General features: G+C 41.6%; 1 protein-coding gene across 7 annotated transcripts in view; it reads right to left on the bottom strand.

The window, feature by feature from the left end:
• Nucleotides 1–18142, bottom strand: part of TBC1D23 (TBC1 domain family member 23) — an 83998-nt gene that overhangs the window by 22650 nt on the left and 43206 nt on the right. For 3 of the 7 annotated variants that reach the window (XM_070071986.2, XM_070071985.2, XM_089331560.1), the window contains exons 9-13: nucleotides 15179–15301; nucleotides 13573–13665; nucleotides 9819–9989; nucleotides 5780–5822; nucleotides 2731–2840 (exon numbers count right to left, since the gene is read on the bottom strand). In XM_070071986.2, coding sequence (XP_069928087.1) covers nucleotides 2731–2840; nucleotides 5780–5822; nucleotides 9819–9989; nucleotides 13573–13665; nucleotides 15179–15301 — 540 coding nt within the window. Of the gene's footprint in view, nucleotides 1–2730; nucleotides 2841–5779; nucleotides 5823–9818; nucleotides 9990–11985; nucleotides 12244–13572; nucleotides 13666–15178; nucleotides 15302–18142 lie in introns of those variants that run through there. The other 4 variants (XR_016233071.1, XR_016233070.1, XM_089331558.1 and 1 more) reach the window with 3 other exon arrangements.

Genomic DNA, 18142 nt, shown 5'->3' with positions numbered 1-18142 from the left:
CGCAGGGTCCTGTGTTGTTCCTCCACGAAGACGGGGAGCGACATAATGGTGCCGTGACTCGGATATGAAGCCTAGGCAGGGTTTAGTGTCGTTCCTCCATGAAGAGGGGGAGCGACAAAATAAATCTTTAAAAAAATTTTAAACAGCCAATGTTTATTATTAAATAAATGATGATTTCACATGAAGAGCTCTTAGATATCTGGAGGATCAAGTTAAAACCAAACTTCTAAGGGAATTCTGATAATATGACAATAGTCAGCTTTCATGTACATGGCTAAAGATAAACTTCAATTAATATATCTAGTAAGGATTATTAAAAAAATAAATATTAAGTATTTAGTGACTATACATATGCTTGCACACTTAATCCTCAAGTCATCCTTATGAAGAAGGTTCTGTTATTATCATCTCTACTCCATAAGTGGAGAAACCACAGCTGAAAGAATTTGCTTGAGATGAAGAAGGAAGTTACAGGGACGAAATCTGAACCCAGGTATGTCAGTTCAGACAGAGAGAGGTACGTGAGTTCAGATAGTAACCAAGAGTTTGTACTGCAGTTTTCCTTTATATTTGTTTTAAAGAATAACCATTACATATACAAGGACTAGTATTTGTTAAGAAAATGATTTAATGACATCTAATTCAACTGCTATGAATATTGAAAAAGCTTAAGACTTATACACAAATATTTCCAAAGTAAAACAAAAAAACATGGATTTATCCTCTATAGCAAAACCCTGCAAGGCCGGTGCCGCGGCTCACTAGGTAATCCTCCGCCTTGCGGCGCCAGCACACCAGGTTCTAGTCCCGGTCGGGGCGCCGGATTCTGTCCTGGTTGCCCCTCTTCCAGGCCAGCTCTCTGCTGTGGCCCGGGAGTGCAGTGGAGGATGGCCCAAGTGCTTGGGCCCTGCACCCCATGGGAGACCAGGAGAAGCACCTGGCTCCTGCCATCGGATCAGTGCGGTGTGCCAGCTGCAGTGACCATTGGAGGGTGAACCAACGGCAAAAGGAAGACCTTTCTCTCTGTCTCTCTCTCTCACTATCCACTCTGCCTGTCAAAAAATAAATAAAAAAATAAAATAAAAGTAAAAATAAAACCCTGCAGTAATGCACATGTCAATAACTAAAACATGATAGGATTGACAATAGTATTTTAATAAAGATTTATTTATTTATTTGAAAGACAATGTGACAGAAAGAGGAGAGATAGAGATAGAGACAGAGACAGAGACAGAGAGAGAGAGAGAGAGAGAGAGCTAGCATCTGCTGGTTCACTCTCCAACTAGTCCCAAAAGCTGGGGCTAGTTTTGGTCAGGAGCCCAAAACTCCATCCAGGTCTCCCACATGAGTGGCAGGGGCCCAAGCACTTGAACGATTCTCTGCTGCTTTCCCAGGCACATTATTGGAGAGTTGGATCAGAAGCAGAGCAGTTAAGAATTAAACTGGCATTCCAATACTAGATGCTGGTGTCACAAGAGGTGGCTTAACATGCTGTGCCACAATATCAGCCCCTGCTTGGCCCATTCTTGAATGTGAGCAGACTGAAGTCCTAATAATTTAAGTTGTAGTGGCGCGGGGCACAGACATAGCACGTAGGAGATACAAGCAAGAGCCCTAGTATTTTTCCTGGCCTAAACTAATAGGGAGATTCCTAGAATCAGTTTTCTCAAGAGTTCCAGCTAATCACTGGATCCAGAATTATCCCCACTAATTTTTTTTTCCCAAAGAAATCTTTTATTTAAGGAATACAAACTTCATGCATTTCATAAGTACAACTTTAGGAATATAATGATTCTTCCCACCATACCCACCCTCCCAGCCCCACTCCTACCCCTCTTTCTCCTCCTCTTCTTCCCTCTCCCATTCCTAGTCACATTCTCCAGTAAGATCCATTTTTGATTAACTTTATACGTAGAAGACCAACTCTATACTAAGTAAAGAGTTCAACAACTTGCACAGAAAAACCAAAAAACAAAAAACTGTTCCTCAACAGTAGAGACATGCGCTGTTCCAAGTCATTGCATTTTGAAATTAATATCACTTTTTTTTTTTTAAAGAAACTTAATTAACTTTAAAGAAGCACCCAAGAATGACACATCTTTTGCAAGCACTTAGACATACTTACAATACAACTCTTTAGGGACAGAGGTCCTGAATGGGAAGTTAGTGAACAGTGACTCCTGTTGTTAATTTAACAACATTCTTATGTATGATGTCAGCGATCACCCAAGGCTCTTGACAAGAGCTGCCTCAGCTATGGAAGCCTCTTGAATTCACAAAGTCTATCAGTATTTAGACAAGGCCATAAGCGAAGTGGAAGTTCTCTCCTCCCTTCAGAGAAAAGTACCTCCTTCTTTGATGACCACTTCTTTCTCTGGGGTCTCACCCACCGAGGTCCTTCATGTGGGACATTTATTATCACAGTGTCTTGGCTTTTCATGACTGAAATGCTCTCGACTCCACTGATATTTAAGCAGGAGCATGTAACTGTCACTGGGTAATACCAAACTGCAGCTAGACAGGGAGAAATTTGAATTGAGCAGTTGGACCTCAAGAACTCCTGACTAGTTCAGTTATGCAGGCTTCCTCCATCACTTCATTAACCTCCCAATAATGTTGTTCCTTATTGTGTGAGCCTAAAATATTTTAACTCCATTTCTGTTATGGTGAGGGTTTAGTAATTAATTACCTCTATCCAAGTCTGGTGACATATTCTACACATACACTTACATCAATGGAAGAATTGACGCTGCTCCTTGAGCCTGAGGTACTAGCAATCCAATGACCATATCCATTTTCTGGTCCATCCACATTAATGTCTGCCAGGTGCTGTTGCAGTGCTAAGATAAATACGAAAAGCAAAATAAAACATGAAATCTTAACCCTCTTTGGAAAGACTCATTACCAAAGTACAGGTATTTCTTCCTGCACTTTCACAAAGGAGTAAAGGGACTCTTGGCTACAGCAAACCTTCCTCTTCTTCCTTCTAAGGCCCTCTGTACACAGGTAACTTTTTTTTAAAGATTTATTTATTTATTTGAAAGGCAGAGTTACAGAGAGGCAGAGACAGAGATAGAGAGAGAAGTCTTCCATCTGCTGGTTCACTCCCCACAGATAGCCACAACAGTCAAAGCTGCACCGATCCAAAGCCAGAAAGCAAGAAGCCTCCTTCAGGTCTCCCACACAGGTACAGGGGCCCAAGAACCCAAGCAATTCTCCACTGCTTTCCCAAGCCATAGCAGATAGCAGGATCAGAAGAAGAGCAGCTGTGACTCACCCATAAGGGATTTTACCTGCTAGGCAACAGAGCTGGCCCCCATAGATAACATTTTTTAATCACCCCTGAAGGTGGTGATATTTGCATAGGCTTTATGTTTTCCTTCAGAGAAGGCAACTTTAAGTATTAACATAATCTCTGCAACATTTTTATGACAAAGGATTAACACAAACCTAATGTGGCATTTGTTCTACCAAAGAGAAATCCTAATCAATTCTTCTCTAAATATAAAAAAGCGGTCCTAGGCATTAACAGTTAAGGAAACAGGGACTATTCCTGGTAAAAGAAATAATTCATGGTTTTTCAAAAGTTTCTTTTCCTTTTTTTTTTTTTTTTAAGATTTATTTATTTGGCCAGCACAGTGGTGTAGTGGGTAAAGCTGCCACCTGTAGTGCCAGCATCCTGTATGGACACTGATTCGAGTCCTGGCTGCTCCACTTCCAATCCAGCTTTCTGCTATGGCCTGGGAAAGCAGTAGAAGATGGCCCAAGTCCTTGGGCCCTTGCACCCATGTAGGAGACCCAGAAGAAGCTTCTGGCTTTGAATTGGCCCAGCTTCGGCTGTTACAGCCATTTCGGGAGTGAACCAGCAGATGGAAGACCTCCCTTTCCCTCTGCCTCTCTGTACCTCTGCCTTTCAAATAAATAAATAAAAGAGCTTCTTCCAGGTCTCCTATGTGGGTACTGGGGCCCAAGCACTTGGGCCATCCTCCACTGCTTTCTCAGGTGCATTAGCAAGGAGCTGGATTGGAAGTCAAGCAGCTGGGACTCTAACAGATGCCCATAGGGGATGCCAGGGCCACAGTGCTGGACCCTCAAAAGTTTCTAAAGTCTAGACAATAATACAAAAAATGCTCTGTGGAGCCTTTTTAGAATTACAAGTCTAATAACCAAGCTTCAGGATTCCTAACAAATAACAACGGACATTGGGGTAGTACTTGTTCAGCATTAATTAAAAGAATCCCTTTTGTAGATAACCCAGGGTAGGAGCCTCAAAAATAGTCAGCTATCAGGTCATGATACATATGAGATAGCGAAAATCCTTGATAATATCAGTAAAGGCAAAAGTATACAATACATCCTAATTTATCAGAAATTCTAAGAAACAGAATAAAAATTATATTATGTTAGAACTTATTTCATATAAGACTGCCATGATTAAAACCCAAAATTCAGTTACTTTTGGCATCTATAGATTTGATTTTACCATTAATTTCTCCCAGTATTTACAGTTTAGTACATTCATGATATCACTTTTTCTAATATAAGAAATGCTCTGTTTTAATCTTACTGCCATAAAGCAATCCTTCAAAATTATCAAATACTTGCCTGCAGAGATCTTTCCAATTTTACTATTGTAGATTACTATATATTATTCTGCAGATTTGAAAATACAGCTTGTTTTATTCCATTTAGACAACATTTAGCTGTTACTACATTTAAAATGATGGGCTGGCATTGTGTTAAACCACTGCTTGTGATGCTGGCATCCTGTTATCAGAGTGCCAGTTTGAGTCTCAGCATCCTTGCTTCTGATCCAGATTCCTGCTAATGCACATGGGAAGGTGGCAGAAGACGGCCCAGGTACTCAGGCCTCTGACACCCATGTGGGAGACCAGGACAGAGTTTCTGGCTCTAAGCATTGGCCTGGCCCAGCCTTGGCCATTGCAACCAGTTGGGAGGTGAACCAGGAGACTGCAGATCTCACTCTGTCTTTCAAATATATATATAAATAAGTAAATATTTTAAAAATATAATAAAACTATAAATAAAACTGCCAAACAGAACGAAGGGTATACAGAGAAAAGGATACCTCGAACTTTCATTTCTTGGTCCCTCCAACTCCTCTTTAGAGGCAAATAATACAGGTAATTTTTCATGTAGTTTTACAGAAATATTAAGCTAATTAAACACATTTATTCAAATAGTATTTCATCAAATATTCACTCATGTCAATTACCTGTTATGTTTGTCTGCTATCTATATGTTCTTGCTGGCCTGTCTTTTCTGAAAATCTTGAATGACTAAACAGAAAATCTATTCTTTTACTAATATTGTTATTCCTTTTTAAAAAAAATTTTTTGAAAAAGATTTTATTTATTTATTTGAGAGGTAGAGTTACAGACAGGAAGAGGGAGAGACAGAGAGAAAGGTCTTTCATCTACTGGTTCACTCCACAAATGGCTGTAATGGCCAGAGCTACGCCAATCTGAAGCCAGGAGCCAGGTGCTTCTTCCTGGTCTCCCAAGTGGGTGCAGGGGCCCAAGCACTTGGGCCACCTTCTACTGCTTTCCCAGGCCATAGCAGTGAGCTGGATTGGAAAAGGAGCAGCCAGGACCAGAAATGACGCCCATATGGGATGCCGGCGCCACAGGCGGGGGATTAACCTACTGTGCCACGGCACCGGCCCCACTAATATTGTTATTCCAAATCAGCTCTGCTTATAATTAATGTAATTTTCTCTAAAAAGCAGAGACAAATAAATTAACAAATTAAATCTTACCCATAAATCCTCCACTGGCAATACTCACATATTCTTTGTTTTTCTGTAACAGAAAATTAAATTTAAATTACAAAATGCAACTTAATTAAAGGTTCTGATAGTTCTAAAACATTGGTAAATGTTTATATATTATATGTTTGCATTTTATATGTATTATATGGCTACCCATTAAATGTCTAGACTTTAGCACAGAGAAAATAGACATTTACTTTGTGTAATGTAAGGTCTGGGAAGAAGGGGACAACTTCCTTGCTATTAACAAGTCTGTTGATTATTATTTTAGTGTAGTCACAATAATGGGATACTAAAATCAAAATAATATTTTATGATATAATCAGAGTCATTTCTAAAAGCTTGCATAATTTTATATCCTTTATAAAAAAAGCAACACATCTGGAAATAGTACAGTTAATTATGAAGAATGACAGAATGTTACGATTTTGCAAGCCATTAAAAACATAATGCATCTAAGTAATGATAGAGAGAGAAAGAGAGAGAGACTCACACACATAAGACATCTGGACAGTATTTGTCACCAACTCAAAGAAAACTCCGCCTCTCCAGGACCCCTTGCCTCCAGCAATCTAACCTAGATGTCTATAACCTAAATACCAGCCTACAGGAAATACAAGGGACAAAGCCTGACAAATGATACTGTGTGAATCTAAAGAGCAAAATCCAGGATGTAGGAAACTATACAACAAATTAATTGCGCTTTTTTCAACAAATACATGCAAAGAAAAAAGAGAAAGAAGGAATCTGTAAATTAAAAGAGGTGTATGGTTACAGGACATCAATAAAATGCAATGTCCCATTTTAGATACTAGGAAGAATAGAGAAAATTGCACAGATTAAAAAAAGTATAATTATTATATGATTATATTATAAAGAAGTTAAGTATTCAACTCTTAACTTTTCAATTCTTTGAAATGTTCCATGATACAAACTTGGGGAAAATTTTCTGTAACTTCATAGCTCTGTTGTGGCATAGTGGGTAAAGCTGTTGCCTGTGATGCTGGCTTTCCATACACCACCAGTTCAAGTCCCAGCAGCTCTACTTCCAATCAAGCCCCTTGCTGATGTGCCTGGGAAAGCAGTAGAGGTTGGCCCAGGTCCTTGCACCCATGTGAGAGATCCAGAAGAAGCTCCTGGCTCCTGCCTTTGGTCTGGCCCAGGCTCCTAGCTGTTGTGGCTATCTTGGGAGTGAACCAGCGAATGGAAGATTTCTCTGTCTCTCCCTCTCCCTCTTTCTGTAACTCTGCCTTTCAAATACATAAAATAAATCTTTAAAGAAATTTTCTATAACTTTATCAAGAATTTGAATAAAAAGTCACGTATTGAAAACCCTTGCTATATTGCAGTTCTCACAATATATAGTTTACACTGAAACATTTTTTTTTTTTTTTTTTTGACAGGCAGAGTGAGACAGTGAGAGAGAGACAGAGAGAAAGGCCTTCCTTGCGTTGGTTCACCCCTGAAATGGCCACTACGGCTGGCGCGCTGTGGCCGATCCAAAGCCAGGAGCCAGGTGCTTCTCCTGGTCTCCCATGCGGGTGCAGGGCCCAAGCACTTGGGCTATCCTCCACTGCCTTCCTGGGCTACAGCAGAGAGCTGGACAGGAAGAGGAGCAGCTGGGACAGAACCGGTGCCCCAACTGGGACCAGAACCCGGGGTACCAGCACTGCAGGCAGATGATCAGCCCAGTGAGCCACAGCACCGGCCCACTGAATCATTTTTAAAAATAGGCCAGTTAAATGTATGAGTAAAATGTGTTTGGGGGGCTTTGTGATGCGGTGGGTTAAGCCACTGCATCTCATATTGGAGTGCTGGTTTGAGACTCTGCTACTCCACTTCCCATCCAGCTCTTTGTTAATGTTTTTGAGAAGGAGCAGATGGCCCAAGTACTTAGGCCCCTGGAAACTATGTAGGAGACCAGGTTGGTGCTTCAGGCTCCTGGTTTTAGCATGGCCCAGTCCCAGAGTTGTGGCCATTTGGAAGAGAGCCAACGAGTAGGATGATCTCTCTTTCTCTCCTTTCTCTGTTGCTCTGCCTTTCAAAAAATAAAAATCTTTTTAAAAATGTGCTTGGGTTCCTATTTTTGTTATTCTATATAAGTGTATAAGATCTTTAATAAGATTTAAAACTATTTTACAATTACTCCCCCAAATACCTTCTTCCTTTTCTGGCTTTGCCTTCAAGAATTTTAGATTGATTTTCTCAAGCCAGATTCCCAGTAAGATACAACATGAATATAAAATAATTCAAATGAAATAATTTGTTAACACCATGCTTACATGTAATCTTTGATTCCACAGCTCAAGATGATACAAAGTAAGGACTTGGTATAAAGTACCAAAAACACTTAATAAGTCATAATTTTTATGTAAAGAAAGAGTCATTACTGAATGAGGTTTTACGTTTTATAGATATATATATACATATATACATATACATACATATATATTTATATATATAAATCTTTATATATATATTTAAAGGCAGAGTTACATAGAGAAGGACAGAGAGAGAGAGAGAGATGTTCCATCCGCTGTCTCATTCCCCAGATAGCCTCAATGGCCAGGGCTGGGCCAGGTCAAAGCCAGGAGCTAGGTGTTTCTTCTGGGTCTCCCATGTGGATACAGGGGTCCAGAGACATGGGCTGTCTTCTGCTGCTTTCTCAGGCACATTAGCAGGAAGCTGGAGAGAAAGTGGAACAGCCACTGGCGCCCATATGGGATGCTGGTGCCACAGGCCATGGCTTTAACCTGTTGAGCCACAGCGCAGCTCCCGAGTGAGATTTTGAAGGAATGCAGAGGGATAGGTTGCATTAGTTTTGCTGAAAACAATATTCAGACACAAAAAGGAAAGATGCTGAGTGTCATGAGTAGATATGCGTGTATGTTTATTCATTTTTTTCTTTTGTTAAGATTTATTTATTTCATTTGAAAGCCAGAGTTACATGAGAGAGAGGAGAGACAAAGGGAGAGAAAGAGGCGGAGACAGCGTGAGCGGAGAGAGCGTGAGCTTCCATCCATTGTTTTACTCTCCAGATGGCCTTGACAGCCAGGCCTAAGCTAGGAGCCAGGAGCTTCTTCAGGGTTTCCCCTGGGTGCAGGGGTCCAAGGACTTGGGCCATCTTCCACTGCTTTCCCAGGTACATTAGCAAGGAGCTGGATCAGAAGTGGTAGTCAGGACTTGAACTGGAGCCTATATGGAATACCAGTGTCATAGGCAGTGGCTTAACCCACTGTGCCACAGCACAGGTCCCTGTTTATTCATTAAAATGAATGTAATAGTTAATGTAAAAAGTATCAAGGTATGAATATGGATAAAGATTAACATAACAGAGTATCCTAATGCATAGAGGAATTCAATATACTAAAAAGGTAGTATTTCAAATTGACAAGTTATCTATCAAGGAAAAGAATTTTTTTCATGCCTGTCACTTTATACACAGCAATAAACTACTGATGGTTCTAGACTTAAAGTTAAAAAGTAAACTATATAAAGATGTGAGAAGGCCGGCACCGCGGCTCACTAGGCTAATCCTCCGCTTTGTGGCGCCGGCATACCGGGTTCTAGTCCCAGTCGGGGCTCCGGATTCTGTCCCGGTTGCCCCTCTTCCAGGCCAGCTCTCTGCTGTGGCCAGGGAGTACAGTGGAGGATGGCCCAAGTCCTTGGGCCCTGCACCCCATGGGAGACCAGGATAAGTACCTGGCTCCTGCCATCGGATCAGCGCGGTGCGCCGGCCGCAGAGCGCCTGCTGCGGCGGCCATTGGAGGGTGAACCAACGGCAAAGGAAGACCTTTCTCTCTGTCTCTCTCTCTCACTGTCCACTCTGCCTGTCAAAAAAAAAAAAAAAAAAAAAGTGAGAAAAACTTGAAGATGACCTGTTTTGGCAAAATATAAAACCAAGCAGCTATAAAGGAAACTATAGATAAATATGACAGTATATATGAAGCAAAAAAGTTATCCGTGCAAACTTCTTCAAGATGAAAGCAACAACCAAGCCAAAGTGAAACAATCTATGTTAGCATACCTGTAAAAAGTGTGCCAGAACCATATTCATATACATGTCTTCTTCTTCTCTGCCACTACCCATAAAACAGAGGTGCTCCCCACCAGCTATGGAGCCAGACTCAATGGACTGCTTCTGTGCTTCCAGCAAGGATTTTACTGATTGTGCAAACTCGGATGGATTCTGGAGCATCTAGACAATTAAAAAAATTTTTTCTTAAACTTGTCAGGCCCATGCTTCACATACATTTGCAAAGCTTAAAGAGTGAAAAAGAAACACGCGAAATCCCTGGGAAAAGAGAAAAAAAAAATGGATCTATAATACATCAGAACAAAAGTTGAAAATTCACAGAAAGATTAAATTATGAAAAATAATATTCTATTAGAGAAAATTTTGTTGTTGTTTTTAAAGATTTATCTATTTGAAAGTCAGAGTTACACACAGAGAGAGAAGGAGAGGCAGAGAGAGGGAGAGGTGTATTCCATCCGCTGGTTCACTCCTCAATTGGACGCAACAGCCGGACCTGTGCCGATCCGAAGCCTGGAGCCAGGAGCTTCTTCCAGGTCTCCCATATGGGTGTAGGGCCCCAAGGACTTCAGCCATCTTCCACTACTTTCCCAGGCCATAGCAGAGAGCTGCATCGGAAGTGGAGCAGCCACGGCACGAATCGGCATCCATATGGGATGCTGACACTGCAGGCGTCAGCTTTATCCGCTACACCACAGCATCGGCCCCATGTTGGTTTTTGTTTTTCCCCTAACAGACAACATGCCATGGTGTCATAACAGAAAGACTTTAACATTGAATGGAAGAACTCGTGACTAACAATAATAGCTCAAAACAAGCTCTATTTTTTCACTCCATTTACATACCAAACCATGTATCTCTCAGTTCAGTCACAAATAGTAAATGACACTTATTTGACAGTACTACTCTAGGTTTGGAGATATAAGGATAAAAATTCATTTAGCTACAAAATTTTTTAAAAATTTATTTATATTTTATTTGAAAGGTAGCGGGGAGGAAAAGTTGGAGGGACAGTGAGACAGGAGACAGAAAGAGATCTTCCACCTGCTGGTTCACTCATGAAATGCTTGCCAACAGCCAGGGCTGGGCCAGACCAAATTAGAACTCAATCCAGGTCTCCCAGGTGAAGGCAGACACCCAAGTAGCTGAACCATTACTTGCTGCCTCCTAGGATACACACTAGCAGGAAGTTGTATTGGAAGCAGAGGAGCCAGTATTCCAGTACTGGGATGTGGGTGTCCCAAGTGCCAACTTTTTTTTTTTTTTTTTTTTTTTTGACAGGCAGAGTAGACAGTGAGAGAGAGAGACAGAGAGAAAGGTCTTCCTTTGCCGTTGGTTCACCCTCCAATGGCCGCCGCGGCCAGCGCACCGCGCTGATCCGATGGCAGGAGCCAGGTACTTATCCTGGTCTCCCATGGGGTGCAGGGCCCAAGCACCTGGGCCATCCTGCACTGCACTCCCTGGCCACAGCAGAGAGCTGGCCTGGAAGAGGGGCAACCGGGACAGAATCCGGCGCCCTGACCGGGACTAGAACCTGGTGTGCTGGCGCCGCAAGGAGGAGGATTAGCCTATTGAGCCACAGTGCCGGCCCCAAGTGCCAACTTAACCAAATGCCTGCCCCAACCACCAAAGTTTTAAAAAATTATTATAATGGGAGTTAAAAAAAAATACAATGACAATTCAACAGAAAAAAATGGACTATATATAAAAGTAATCTGTACAAAAGCATATTTGAAAAAAAAAAGCTCAACCTATTAGTCATTTTTCACCTATAATTCTGGTAAAATACAAAATGATTAATAATGCTGATAACATAACATAGTCATTCTCATTTATACTTGTGAAATATAAGGTGGTTTAGCCCTTTTAAAATATTTTTTAAACTTTATTTGAAAAGCAAAGTAACAGAAAGAAAGAGAGACAGACAGATGGAGAGACTGTCCATCCACTGGTTTACTCCTCAAATGCCTGCAAGAGCTGGAGCTGGGCTAGATTGAAGCCAGGAGCCAGGAACTCCATCCTAGCCTCCCCTGACATGGGTGACAAGGACCCAAGTACTTGAATCACCACTTACTGCCTCCCAAGATGGGCATCAGCAAGAATCTGGATCAAAAGCAGAGCTAGACCGGCGCCGTGGCTCACTAGGCTAATCCTCCGCCTGCGGCACCACCGGGTTCTAGTTCCAATCGGGGTGCCAGATTCTGTCCCAGTTGCTCCTCTTCCAGGCCAGCTCTCTGCTGTGGCCCAGGAGTGCAGTGGAGGATGGCCCAAGTGCTTGGGCCCTGCACCCGCATGGGAGACCAGGAAAAGCACCTGGTTCCTGGCTTCGGATCAGCGTGCTGGCCACAGGGGCCACTGTGGGGTGAACCAACAGAAAAAGGAATACCTTTCTGTCTCTCTCTCTCATTGTCCACTCTGCCTGTCAAAAAAAAAAAAAAAAAAGATTATTTGGGATAGGCATTTGGCCTAGTGGCTAAGAGGTCGGTTGAGACACCTGCATCCCATATCAGAATAACTGGGTTCAAGTCTTAGCTCCGCTTTTTTTTTTTTTTTTTTTTTGGACAGGCAGAGTGGACAGTGAGAGAGAGAGACAGAGAGAAAGGTCTTCCTTTTGCCGTTGGTTCACCCTCCAATGGCCGCCACGGCCGGCGCACCGCGCTGATCCGATGGCAGGAGCCAGGTATTTCTCCTGGTCTCCCATGGGGTGCAGGGCCCAAGCACTTGGGCCATCCTCCACTGTACTCCCTGGCCACAGCAGAGAGCTGGCCTGGAAGAGGGGCAACCGGGACAGAATCCAGAGCCCCGACCGAGACTAAAACCCGGTGTGCCGGCGCCACAAGGCGGAGGATTAGCCTAGTGAGCCGCGGCACAGGCCATATCCCAAATAATCTTAAAAATATGCTTAAGGGAGGAATTAATAATTAAGGAAGAAATAGATACAGAGTTTACCTACAGGATATAAAACAAGCTGTGAGGGCCTTTCTCACCTACAGTGTCCATAATCTCTGAGGTCTACCACCATTTTCCATGAGTTTCCTCTAAACGCCACCTATGCCCTTTCACACCCCCTTTCAGTCTCAGCACCAGATAAGCTGGTAAAGAGAAGTGTAAACTGCATGTTCAGCCAAAAGGGTTACTATATCACTCCTCTTCCTGTTTTCCCCATCCCCAAGCCTCCAATAACCCAAGAAGGACTTAAATGATATCACTATAAGTTCTTCCAATGGCTCTAAGTATTTGACAATATTTAATTATTTACTTTATTCATTTCTTCAATTGATAGGACTTTAGGATATTAATTTAACAACTGAGCACTCTTATGCCAGATGCTATCCTTATTAAATAGTAATTTGCTGTACATATAAGTGCTCAGGATTAAAAAATTATTTATAGTAAAAGCTTTTAACATTCTTACCCAATTATAACAAAAGCTGATGCTTATAGAGTACTTACAGGTCCAAGGCACTATGCTAAGTGCTCTATCAGGTAGCTGATAGTACATTTAGAACTTATGACATAACAATGGTAAGCAGCAGTAAGCCATAGTTAATAGTTTTCATCTACTATTTATGATGTCAAAAGGTGTCCTGAAAGAGAGGTACACTTTTCTTTGAAAAGCAGAGATTCCCTCCTTAGGTAGAAGGAAAAACATCCCCAATCTGAGACATGTATATTTATTTCTGAGCTAAAGAAAAGAATTACTTTCTCTCTTTACTTAACGAAATACTTAATCAGCATTTATACTAACCAGGTCAGAATCTAAGTGGAAAGCAGTTGATAAATGACCAGCATTATACTGTTCCGCAGGACGGCAATCCACCACAAAGAATCGGACTCCTTCCTAAAAGGGAAAATTTGACATACTAGAATTTGCCAGGAGGTTCACATTACAATGTATAATAGTAACAATTAGCCAATGGAGGAGGAATAAATTTATTAAAAAAATACATCTTACATTGAATAAGGAAGACCCAATTAGAATAGAAACAAGAAAATAACCTCGAGGTCCTAAATATTTTTATTCATTTTGAACAGTTAAAACATTTTTGATATATTATTCTTGACTGGTAAGTCTTTAAATATAGAGCAGGAAAATATTTTCATCGATAAAGCTAATTATACTGGAATTTGCCAATTTTTGAATGTATATCGCACAACTCTAGATATGATATTCTTAGTTTCACAAATAAATCCATAAATTTATTAACAACAATTCAAATAAAAACTATATATATTACTTGTTTGGGGTGGAGGGGAGATTGGGTTCTGCAATGCCAATTTGAACTGAAGAATTTCACATGGATCTCTTCAACCTGGACTATATGTTTGTCATTGTTTTTAAATGTTAGTTCTGATACAGAAAAAGCACAAGACGTTTTTATTTTGAATTTTCTCAACAACTCATATAGATAAATTCAACTGAGATCTACTGGAAAAGGCCTGTCTTCCTGTGTCCATTGCTTTCCCCTGGTCAATGATGGAACACACCCAACTTTCCAAATAAGCATACTCATGGTTAACTATTGAACCGCTAGCAATAAAGAGAATATACTGAAAAATAATCACTGGCCAAATTGGCTCATTAGGTTTTCATGAGTATTGTAATGAACACAAATTGTGGTGTATTTTCATAATTCTCCTTTGCGTTGTGCTTTATAGCATTAAGCCATGCAATTCAATTAGCTGTGCAACTACTCAGAATTTTTTTTTTTTTTTTTTTGACAGGCAGAGTGGACAGTGAGAGAGAGAGACAGAGAGAAAGGTCTTCCTTTGCCGTTGGTTCACCCTCCAATGGCCGTCACGGCCAGCGCACCGCGCCTATCCAAAGGCAGGAGCCAGGTGCTTATCCTGGTCTCCCATGGGGTGCAGGGCCCAAGGACTTGGGCCATCCTACACTGCACTCCCTGGCCACAGCAGACAGCTGGCCTGGAAGAGGGGCAACCGGGACAGAATCCGGCACCCCGACCGGGACTAGAACCCGGTGTGCCGGCACTGCAAGGCAGAGGATTAGCCTACTGAGCTGTGGTGCCGGCCCCTACTCAGAATTTAACTGTTAAATACTAAGTTTATCCTTATGAGTACTTTATATAATGCCACATTCAGTTGCACTGTTGAAATATGAAAAAAGATATGACAATATACAGAAATTGGTGTCCAGAGTGACAAAAATAGATACCAACAATTAAAATCACATACAAGGTGGCAGTTTAAGAATGGCCATTTGAACACATCTGATCCATTAATTATTGCAAAAGGCAAAAGCGTCACATTGTTGCAGTAAATTATAATTACTAATGGGCATCAATGAACAGGCAGGAAGTGCTGGTTGCCTATATTGGGCTTCCTTTACTTACTCCTTGCAGCTGATTTGCTTGAAGGATCTCTGACACTGAGATGGCCAAACAAAGAGCCTGACTCAGATCTGCATCATCATCCTTAATTCCCAACAAAGTACTACCAAAGAGATGGTGATTATCCTGTTTGAAAAGAAATTTTTAAACATTGTGAAGAAGAAACAAAAACCTTCTTCCTTTTGTTCATAAGAGTATACAAAGAAAAGGTGGATATATTTTGTGCAGTTACAAACTCCTGGCAATCCAGATGGACTTAAATTTACAATCCCCAATTTGTAATGTAACACTGAAATCTCTTAACACAATACTTTGCTTTTTTCAGATCCCAGCCAAATAACATTTTGTAGCTACTTAGTTGTACAGAATATCCTGCTATGCCCTCCTTGTGATATAGTCCAGTGGTCAAATAAGTTTCTCAAGGAAGTGTACTGACATCCGAGACTGATGAAATTCTATCATCAGTTCCACAACAGCTTCATCAACTATCTACCCCAGACTTGCCATTAGTCACAATCCTTAACAGCCCAACCTCTCTTATGCATTACTTAAAAGCCGAAGACCACCTTCACTGAGCAGTTTTGAGACATTTAGTCTGTTGCCACACTCATTTACCAGATTAAACTTTCTTTTCCTTTATCCTCAAACTTTGTCATTGTTTTTCTGATCTGGCAGCATTGACAAGAACCAGACTTCTGATAACACTTCAGTCATGTGATTTTTAAAACTTCGTTTTATATAGTCTCAAATCTTATTGGCTAAAAATGACAATAAGGCCATACACAAAGTCCCTGCCAGTTTACACAAGATGAAAGACTAAGAAAAAACACATTCTACACAGCTATTTTCCAATTATCAACTACAGTTAAATATTAAATGTTAAAAATATTTGGTCACAAGTTCTCATATCTTTAAAAAATGTGGCAGAATTGTAGAAATCATGTAACATAATGTTCCATATCAGTCTGCTAGAATTTTCCATTACTAGTGTAGGTTATTTACTATTTCTAAAGAATAAAAGGTGCTTTTTTAAAAGACAAAAAAAAAAAAAAAAGAAAATGACCTCTTTTTCACTCAGTATCCTAAACTGCCATAACACCTTCTAACTTACTCAACATTGTTGGAACTGCAGTGACCTACATAAGGAAATTATTTAAACAGCTGAAATTAGTTCCTAGAAACAAATCTAAATTATTTAAGAAAATAGTTTTTTAAAATGTTCACTCATTTTTATTTATTTGAAAGAGCAACACACAGAAAGAAACAGAGAGATCTTCTATTTGCTGGTTTGCTCTCCAAATGCCCCCAAAAGCTGGGGCTGGGGAAAGCCGAAGCCAGAAGCCAGGAACTTAGTACAGGTCTCCCATATGGATGGTGTGACTGAAGCACTTGTGCAATCATCACTGCCTCCAAGGTACACCAGCAGGAAGCTGGATCAGAAGCATAACAGCCAGGACTTGCTTCCAGGCTCTTAAACATGGGATGTTGGTGCCTCAAGTAGTGGCTTAACCAACTCTGCCACAATGCCTGCTGCAACAAAAAAATTTTTTTAAAGATTTATTTATTTATTTGAAAGTCAGAATTACACAAGAGAGGAGAGGAAGAGGGAGAGGGAGAGGGGGAGGGAGAGGGAGAAGGGGAGGGAGAGGAAGAGGGAGAGGGAGGGGGGGAGGTAGAGGGAGAGGGGAAGAGGGAAAGGGGAAAAGGGGCAGAGAGGAAGAGGGGGAGAAGGGGGGGAGGGGGAGAGGGGGAGAGAGAGAGAGAGGTCTTTCATCCAATGGTTCACTCCCCAGTTGGCCTCAACGGCCGGAGCTGCGCCGATCCAAAACCAGGAGCCAAGAGCTTCTTCTGGGTCTCCCACGTGGGTGCAGGGGCCCAAGGATTTGGGCCATCTTCTACTGCTTTCCCAGGCCATAGCAGAGAGCTGGATTGGAAGTGGAGCAGCCAGGTCTTGAATTGGCGCCCACATGGGATGCTGGTGCTTCAGGCCAGGGCGTTAGTTAACCCACTGTGCCACAGTGACGGCCCCAAAAAAATGTTTTTAAAAGGTTTGCCTCGCCTGTCTTCTGAAAAACTATACTGAACATAATATTATCTCAACATTACAGTGACATGATAACTACCAAGTAGAAATTATTATGACAGAATGCTTTTTTTTTTTTTTAAAGGCAGGGATAGATGTTTGTTCTAGCCATTGGGATGCCTGTGTCCCATAATGAAATGCCTGGGTTCAATTCCAGGCCCAAGCTCCTAATTCCAGCTTCCTGCCATTGCAGGCCATGGGAGGTAGAAAGTGATGGCTCAGCTGCTCAGATGTCTGCCACCCACAAAGGAGACCTGCATTGAATTAATGCTAGGAGTGAACCAGAAGATGGGAGCTCTCTTTGTCTCTGCTCTGTGACTTTTTTTTTTTTTTTTTTTTTTTGACAGGCAGAGTGGACAGTGAGAGAGAGAGAGAGAGAAAGGTCTTCCTTTGCCGTTGGTTCACACTCCAATGGCCACTGCAGCTGGCGCGCTGCGGCCGGCGCACCGCGCTGATCCGATGGCAGGAGCCAGGTACTTATCCTGGACTCCCATGGGGTGCAGGGCCCAAGCACTTGGGCCATCCTCCACTGCACTCCCTGGCCACAGCAGAGAGCTGGCCTGGAAGAGGGGCAACCGGGACAGAATCCGGTGCCCTGACTGGGACTAGAACCCGGTGTGCTGGTGCCACAAGGTGGAGGATTAGCCTAGTGAGCCGCAGCACCAGCCTATGACTCTTGAATAAATAACTAAAATAGACAATTAAAAAAAGACACCAAATATTAATGCTGTCATAGCCTCCTGAAGTCACTGAGAAACCTGTTTGCTTTGTAAATACAAAGAAGTGCCTCTTTCATTATTAGCTTTTGCTTCTTAGAATCTTATTTTCTAGGAGTTCACATTGGTCATGCTTCTAATTTAGTGTTTCTTAATTTAAGTACATGT

Source organism: Oryctolagus cuniculus, chromosome 4 (assembly GCF_051225735.1).
Source record: "Oryctolagus cuniculus isolate XC-2025 breed Fujian yellow rabbit chromosome 4, ASM5122573v1, whole genome shotgun sequence".
NCBI lineage: Eukaryota > Metazoa > Chordata > Mammalia > Lagomorpha > Leporidae > Oryctolagus > Oryctolagus cuniculus.
The sequence above is the reverse complement of the archived record's forward strand: the minus strand, read 5'-3'. Positions and strand labels throughout refer to the sequence as shown.